The sequence below is a fragment of the Hipposideros armiger genome, unplaced genomic scaffold (genome assembly GCF_001890085.2).
Source record: "Hipposideros armiger isolate ML-2016 unplaced genomic scaffold, ASM189008v1 scaffold_283, whole genome shotgun sequence".
Taxonomy (NCBI): Eukaryota; Metazoa; Chordata; class Mammalia; order Chiroptera; family Hipposideridae; genus Hipposideros; species Hipposideros armiger.
In genome coordinates this window covers 1,063,135-1,071,188 of record NW_017731633.1, presented here as the reverse complement: position 1 = coordinate 1,071,188, position 8,054 = coordinate 1,063,135, and the positions used below count along the sequence as shown (strand labels likewise).

The 8,054-nt window shown below is 53.8% G+C and overlaps 1 protein-coding gene across 2 annotated transcripts; it reads right to left on the bottom strand.

Annotated features, from left to right (window-relative positions):
- Positions 1-39: 39 nt before the first annotated feature.
- CD37 (CD37 molecule) lies at positions 40-5,319 on the bottom strand. Of its 2 annotated transcripts, XM_019658396.1 has the most exons (8): positions 4,624-5,319; positions 4,432-4,504; positions 3,431-3,555; positions 3,246-3,320; positions 2,604-2,708; positions 1,791-2,027; positions 1,382-1,465; positions 40-429 (listed from the first exon to the last, which is right to left on the bottom strand). In XM_019658396.1, exons 1-8 carry the CDS (start codon positions 4,690-4,692, stop codon positions 352-354), a joined length of 846 nt encoding a protein of 281 aa, XP_019513941.1. In that variant the 5' UTR covers positions 4,693-5,319; the 3' UTR covers positions 40-351. The 2 variants fall into 2 exon arrangements, with proteins under 2 accessions (XP_019513941.1, XP_019513942.1); XM_019658397.1 differs by lacking the exon at positions 4,624-5,319 and having other exon boundaries at positions 4,436-4,498.
- Positions 5,320-8,054: the final 2,735 nt, after the last annotated feature.

Genomic DNA, 8,054 nt, shown 5'->3' with positions numbered 1-8,054 from the left:
CCCAAAAGTGTTGGTTTGTTTTGACAGAGGATAAAGCTATTTTACCAAAACACAGGGGATTTATTTGGGGTTTGGGTGAAAAATAATCTTGTGGGAAGTGGTAAGCTACAGATGAGGCAAGGAAATGAGGTATCTTTGGGGGCAGGAAGCTGGTGGCCGGAAGCCTCAGTTCCCGTGGGAGAGGTGACAGCAGTGAGGCAGGCAACACCTGGGTCCCCGGGGGGAATTGAGGAGGCAGAGGGCTCAGTGGCTGGGGAGAACTGGGGATTAAGCAAATATTTACAGGGGACAGGGAAGTAAGTGCCCAGGGCACTTGAAAGGGTCAGGGTGGGACTTTGGGGAGGGTGTGGCCTAGTGGTACCGAGCCAGCCTGTTGTAGACTTTGTCCAGGTTTCTGCACAGGAATATGGAGAGCGACATGAAGCTGAGCTATAGAGAAAGGAGAAGCAGTCAGAGAGGTCGGGGTGGGGTGTGGGGTGTGTGTGTGTTTCTGAGATGGGGAGGTGGGGTGGTGGGGGGTAGTAGCCAAGGTGTGTGTGTGTTCCTGAGGGAGAAGTAGGGGTGGGGCCAGGGGAAGAAATTGAGGGGTCAAGAATTGGGTGGGGCGGGGCTAGAGGGAGAACTGGGCCTGGTTGTGAAAGATGGGATCCAGGACTAGAGTTTGGGGGACTATAAGAAAGGTGGAGAATGGTGGTGGAATTAAGGGTAAAAGGGCTGGAGGTCATGAGGTAGGCCACCAAAGATGCAGGTGGGCCCAGAAGGGTGGGAACAGGATGGGGTAGGGGGAATCCACCTGCATCTAACGCAGGTCTAGAGTCTGGGAAGGAGTGAGTTCCGGAGCAAGCCCAAAGTCTTTTATTCCGGAGGCTCATCTGTTTCCCCCTCTGTCTTCGTCTCTAATTCCACCTCAGCATCCACCTCTGTGCCTGAGATCCGGGTCTCAAGCTGTTCCTCGTCTTGATCCCAAAGCGGCCAGGTTCCCAGGACCATGGGTAGCTTGCCCTGCGGGGCCTTGTCGCCCCAGTTGGGGCAGGCATCCGCCATGCCCCAGCCACCCCACAGACTGACGCTACGCCCGCTGCTGCTCAGCACACCACCGCGCCCTCTGCCGCCATCAGCGTTAACGCTGGGCCTGGGGCTCCAACCGTCGGCGCCCGGCACCTGCGGCTGGGGTTCCCTGAGGAGCGCTTTACGTGGCAGTAGTAGCAGGCTCAGCCCCGCCACACTCACCTGAGGGGAAAGGGAGGGGGGAAATGCCTCCTTGGGTGCAACCAATCAGGGCTCACAGGCCTGGGTTGGCCGACGCTCTATCACTCATGCGCTTTGGGGGGGGGCTATGTAGTTGTAGGGCCAATAGCAAGTGAGGGTGGGACTAGATTACCTCGAGTAGACCGACGCCCAGACAAATGCCCACTATGGAGATGAGGTTGTTGTGCAACCACTTCTGGAGGCTCCGCGCGCAGCCCTGGGAATGTAGAGAAAGGTTAAACATAGGGTTCTTTATGGGATTCGACCTCAAGCCCTGGCTCACCTACTTCCCTAGTTACCAGGGTTCTCTAGTTTTCTCTATGTTCAAGCCTCCCCCACCCCCCGCCTAAGCAACAGCGTTTCAGGTCCTCCCCTTTCGGCTAAATCTTCTTTAGGCCCCGCCCTTCGGTCTCACCTTTTTTCTCGTAGTCCCGCCCTACTTGCAGACCCCGCCTGCCTGCAGAGGTCCCGCCTCCTGTGGACCACGCCCCTCACGACAGCCCCTCCCCTTTCTAGTAGTTCGTGCTCCAAACCCTGCCCACCTCACGATAGGTGTAGCTGTTTGCAGGGACCACGCAAATGTCCGTACTGTGTGCTGGTCGCTCCTGTGGTCGGAGCGGGTTGAACTGGGGGAGGGAGATCTTAAAGAAGATTGCGGAGTCGTTGGTCGCCGATGAGTTATAGCAGGAGCAGGGCAGGCGGTACCCCTCCGACACGTTTCCGCTCAGGCTGGAGACATGGAACCAGTCCTGAGGAGAGTTCCAGCCGCAGCAGCGCAGCTGGGAGAGGGACAGAGTCAGAGGGAATTGGACTGGGTGGATGCAAGATAATTTGGGGGATCAGGGGACTGGGTGAGGGTATGTCGTCAGGTTGGGAGGAGAGGATTAAGTTGTGGGTGCTGGGTGTGGTACGGGGGGCTGGGCTGGGGTTACGACAGGGCCAAGGCCAGGGGACATTAGAGGCACATGGGATTGGGAGAGACGAATCACGGGGGCGGGGGGGGGCCTGGGGGAGAAGTGCAGGATGGCACAGTGGGCCAAAAATTGGGTGGGCAATGCAATAAAGCTTCAGGGGGACAGGTAGATGGGAGGGCGGAGCCATGTGAACGAGCTGGGAATGGAGTCTCACGTGGGAGCCAGAATCACTAAGGGGCAGAGAGTGGGGTCATGCTAGGGCCTTAGGGCTGAGGGCGGAGTCCTGTCGAGGCAAAATGCGGAGCCTCTCCAGGGCCTTGGGTGGGAGCTGGGAGACTTGGCCACAGTGGGGCCCGTTATATGATCAGGGGGAGGGGCCACGTTAAGAGGACCAGAGCTGGAAGGAGGGGTACACATCTGGGCGGGTGAGGCCTCACGCACCTGGAACTGCACGTAGTCCCAACTCTCTTCGGCTGCGGTCTCCTCCGGGTTGGCGTGGTAGTTCCGGATCGTCTCCTGCACAATGTCCTTCATCCTCCGCTCCAGCTGAGAGGCCGAGAGTGAGGCTGGACTTCCACCGCTTTCCCACTCCATGTTCTCCGACCTACTCAGCCAATCCCCAGCTCTCTCAGCCCCAAGGGGTTCCTGAGCAGATTTATCCCGGCGTCGGTTCCTCACTGAATGGCTAGCTATGGCTCTGCTCCTCAAAATCTCCCTTTGCCGGTTTTTACTGTCTGTCTTTCTGTTTCTGTCGCTGTGTCCCACGATTTATCATTAGGTCTCTGTCTCTTCCTTGGAGCCTCTGTTTCTCCTCAGGTCTTCTCTGTTTTTTCTGTCTGTTTCCCTTTGGATCTCTGTCTCTTTTGCTATGTCTGTCTTCCTCCGTCCGTGTTGCTTGTTCTCTGCCTCTCCCTGTCTCTGCCTCCCTTATTGTGTCTCTGTCAGTCTTTGTATCTGTTCTTTCTTCCTTTGCCCCTCTCTGTTATTTCTCTTTGTCTATGTTTGCCTGTTTCCATCTCTTTCCATCCTCCTACCCCTGGTCCACCTACTAGCTGCCAGGGAAGGTGGGAAAGGCAAGCTCACCCGGATCCGCTGAGTGGAGATGAGGATCCCCAGGGTGATCTGCGTGACAAACAGGAGCAGCAGTATCCCAAAATACTGGGGGGAAGAGAGGAGAGGTCAGGCTGAGCCCCTCCTCAGGATGCAAGGGTTCTATTTGAAGGAGGATGTGAGTGGTCCTAGGGATAGAGAAGGGGCAGGGCACTCACCAGGCCCAGGAGGCAGCGGAGCTCCTTCAGGGCTCCCACACAGCCCAGGAGGGCAAGGCCCATGGTGAGGATTCCTGAGATAGCCAAGGCCTTGGACCAGATCTGCAGGGGCATGAAGGACAAGCCTGGGGGAGGTGAGAGGCAGTGACATTGGGTCCCATGTGCACAGCTCCTGGCAGTCCCATTCCCCACCCATGCAGCCTCCCAAGTGGGGAGCAGTATCCTGCGGGGGGCTCTTTCTGGGTTCCTAGCACCTTTTTCTCTGGGTCTCTGTCACTGCCCCACCTTTAGACTCTGTCCCTCTCCTTCTGAGATTCTCTCCTAACTCTCTCTGAGTGTCTGCTCCTCTTCTGATCTCTCCCTTTTGCTCTCAGTCTCCCCATCTTCATCTCTTCACTCCCAATAGTTTCAGCCCCATCACTTGTTCTGTGACATTGGGTTAGTCACTTTAACCTCCCTGAGGCCTAGGGGATAACGATATCTATTTCCTGGGGTTGTTTTGAGGGACACCCAGGAAGCATGTGTTTAACCCAGTCCTTATCACTAGGCAAACACTTATTAAATATGAGCTATTAAGAGTTTGACTATTACCCCATTATTATTTTCCTACTGTTATTATTAGGGTTCTGTATCTGCTCTACTTCCTTGCTGTGTGACACCCAGTAAGTGACTTCCCCTCTCTGAAAGGAGAGGGGAAATTTTGTGGAGGGGAACCTGATGAGCATCTGCACAAGAACTGACACATAGGAAGTGCCTGAGAAATGGGTATTATTATTGTTATTAGTGGTATGCACAGCTCATTTGTCCGAGGAAGGCACTGAGGCTCAGAGAGGTGCGGCAGTGGCCAGTGGGGAATGGTGCAGCAGAGCCTGGGACCTGCCTAGGGAGTTGGGCACTGTGGGGCTCCCTGGGACAAAAGACACCCCAGGAGGCCACCTGCTGGGAGGCTGGGTCCATGCCTGCTTCAGGAAGGCCCTCCCCAACTGACCCAGCCCCCTCACCCACAAAGGACACGAAGCTGGTCTTGTCCACGAGTATCCAGATACCAAAGCAGAAAATCAGGCTGCCTAGGACCTGGGGAGAGGATATGAGAGAATATGGTGGTGGGCAAGTGGGGATAGGAGGGTTGGGGTGGCTGCGACAGGGGCTGGGGCCCAGGCTGGGCAGGGGCTGGGGCCCATGAGGCAACTCACGAAAAAGAAGAGGTTGAAAACGAAGAGGAGGTACTTGATGAAACTGAGGCAGCTGTCCTGGGCCGACATCTTCACCTAGAGGGGTGAGTGAACAGAAGAGGAGTTGGCACTGTGGTAGACGGCAGAAAGAAGCTGTGAGAGAAGGAGAGGCTGAGAGAAAGAGAAAGGAAGAACACAGAGAAAGAGGAAGTTCTTGGGGCGGAGCCCCACCCCTCCTTCTTCACATGAGGTGTCTTTCTTCTCTGTCTCTGCCCCTTTCTCCCTCACTTGCGCCACTTGGACACACACACCAGTACCTGTGGGGCCTTGGAATTTGTGGACACCAAGGACACTCTAGGCAGTCCCTCCCAGGCCTCCGTGGCTCAGGTTGGGGAGCCCACAAGGACTCTGGATCTACTTGTACCCACTTATTCTGGGCACCAGTAACCCAGGCTGGCCCTGGACAGCAGCTGACCTCACAGACACTCTGACCTCACTGCCTGCTAAGCTCTGCCATCTATGCATCCATCTCTGTCCCCGCTTCCTGGCCCTTGGTTTCTTGTCCTCCCCTCTCTGGATCTCTGTTTCCTTCTCTCTGGGCCTTTATCCCCTCTCTGAGTCTCTCTGTCTCCCCCAACCTCGGGGTCTCTAAGTCTATCCCTCTCTGGGTTTTTGGCCCCATCTCTCTGTGCACCTGTCCTTTCTCTGTTGATCACTGCTCCCCTCCCACCCCCACCTTCTGTCATTGCCCCTCTCTCAGAATTTGCGTCCTGTTTTTGGTAAACCAGGTGCTCCCTGTACTTGGGCAGGGGGCTGGGCATCTGGGGGAAGTGAAAGTGCTGCAGGCCCCAGTGGGAAGGTCCCTGGGAGTGAGGGGTGGCTGGCTAGTGCCAAAATACCCAGAGAGGAAGCTGAGTCTCAGGCAGTACTTCCTGCCTCTGCAGTGGGGCCTCTGAGAGGAGAAGGCCCTGGAGAAGCCAGGGTTGAGCTTGGGACCTTGGCAGTTAGATCCAGGTTTGCAGTACCTGATCATCTGTAGGCCTGAGCAGTGTGCTTAGCAGCCTCTGAAGTCTCCCCCTGATGCCCCACAGGCTCCCCACTCTTGTCAAGTTCCAAATCCTCAGATTTTCAACATCTGTTGGGGATGTTCCTACCATCCTGACATCTACCCAAGCCCCGGAAAACCAGCCCCTCTTAGAGATACAGCACCCTCTCCCTCTTCTGAGAGAGCTCATCTATTCTTATTAAAGGCTCCAAATGAAATTTATTATTGTCATCAAAAATCTATTCATATTAATAGTATTGAGGAATAATTGACAAATATAATTGCATACATTTAAAGTGTACAATGTGATGATTTGATAAACATAGGCATTGTGGAATGATGACCAAACTCAAGATAATTAACAGATTCATTATCTCACATAATTAACTTTGTGTGTGTGTGTGTGTGTGCGCGCGCGCGCATGTGTGGTGAAAATACTGAAAACCTACTCTTGGCAACTTTTCAGTACACAATCTGTATTATTAACTCTAGTCACCATGCTGCAAATTAGATCCTCAGCACTCTTTCTTGTAACTGAAAGTTTGTACCCTTTGATCTAAATCTCCCCATTTCTAGTCTCTGGCAACCACCATTCTACTCTGTTACTATAAAATCTTAAAAAAAATTTTTTTTAAAAAAGATTTTATTGGGGAATTGGGGAAGGGGAACAGTGTGTTTTTGCAGGACCCATCAGCTCCAAGTCAAGCTGTTGTCCTTCAATCTTAATTGTGGAGGGTGCAGCTCAGCTCCAAGACCAATCGCCATTTTCAATCTAGTTGTGGGGACGCAGCCCACCGCTCCATGCGAGAGTCCAACTGGCAACCTCGTTGTTCAGAGCATGTGCTCTAACCAACTGAGCCACCCCACCCGACTGTCCAAAAATATTTTTTTTAAGATGTCACATATAAATGATATTTTGTCTTGTTCTCCCTCGATCATTTCACCTAGCATAATTCCCTCCAGTTTCATCCATGTTGTCACCAATGGCAGGATTTCCTTTTTTATGGTGGAATAACATTTCATTGTATGTGTATGGGAAAGGGGGCTGGGCCCATAGCCTAAGTGCTAGTGTGTGTGGTTGGGCCCATGGGGGTGGGGTGGGGAGGGAGGGAGGGAGAGAGACAGACAGACAGAGAGAGTGAGAGAGAGAGAGAGAGAGATAGAGAGATCGGGAGGGAGGGAAGGAGGGAGGGAAGGAGGGAGAGAGAGAGAAATGGAAAGGGGTTTGGGCCCACGGTCCAAAGGGGGAAGCGAAAGAAGCAGCAGGCATGTGTGGGCGAAGGACCAGTGCGTGTGTGCAGGTGTGGAGGAAGGGAGGAAGAGTGTTGAAGAAGGTAGAGTGACAGAGTCATCCGCTAGGTCACCTGGGAGACAAGAGAGGGGAGTGAGGCGCATGCGCAGAGAAACTGCAGGAAAGGCGGCACCTACTACAGTAAGCGGCGTCGCGCGAGCTAACCTCCCGAGGCCTGAAGACGCCTGAGGTGGTCGCTGGATTTCTCAGTTGAGGCTTCTTCACCCTCATTTTCACCTGACTGACCAGACTGAAGAGCCCAGGCTTCGAGGCTAGGGTGAGGATGACTTGGTCCAGGGAGCCCGGAATGTTCACGAATCTGGAGTTTGAGGCTGGGTGTCACTCCCGAGGGATAACAGGCCACCCAACCAGAGCTTCCTGATTGCCCCGGGCTCTGTGGAACTGAGATATCAAATAGGCCTGAGAGGTCCCTCCTTTTTTTCTTCCCTAGAACCCGGGAAGCCGGCTTCAGCCTTTTTGCTCACCGAATCTGACTTTGAGCCACTCCCAAGGCTCGGCCTTCTATCGGCTACGCCATCAGCCCCTGCGCATTGGGGACACCCATTGATTCAAGCTCCCAGACCGCAGACACCGGGTCCAGCCCTATCACTGACCTGTTCGGGAACCTGAACACCAGCCCCCTCCTTACCGTTTTGGAAGTTATAGTTCCAACGAAGGAGGTAAACGGGCATTTCTGGGGGGACCCAAGCACTCCCCAGAGGACATGGGCCCCAGAGAGCAGTTGTGGGAAATGATATGGAGGGTCTTGCATGTTGGGCCACCACCAGGGCCTTTCCAGCCTGGGAAGAAGGGTCTGCCATGAAACCAAGGGGCTTCATAGGTGTCACAAGTGGCCAGTTTGCAGAATCTGTTTGTCAAAGCTCAATTCTCGCACTGAAAGGTCAGATTTACCCATTTACCAAAACCCCCAAAAGTTGTGTTAAGGAATACACTTTTTGAATGTGTTCAAGAAAGGCGGATATATGTTTCATGACTACAGTTTTCCTGTGTTAGTGGAACACAGTCAAGGTCAGTGTTAACAACATGAATTATGAAAATCAGAAGTACTCCTTGCTATTTTGAAGTATGTTACATTTAAGCCACTGGCAAAATATG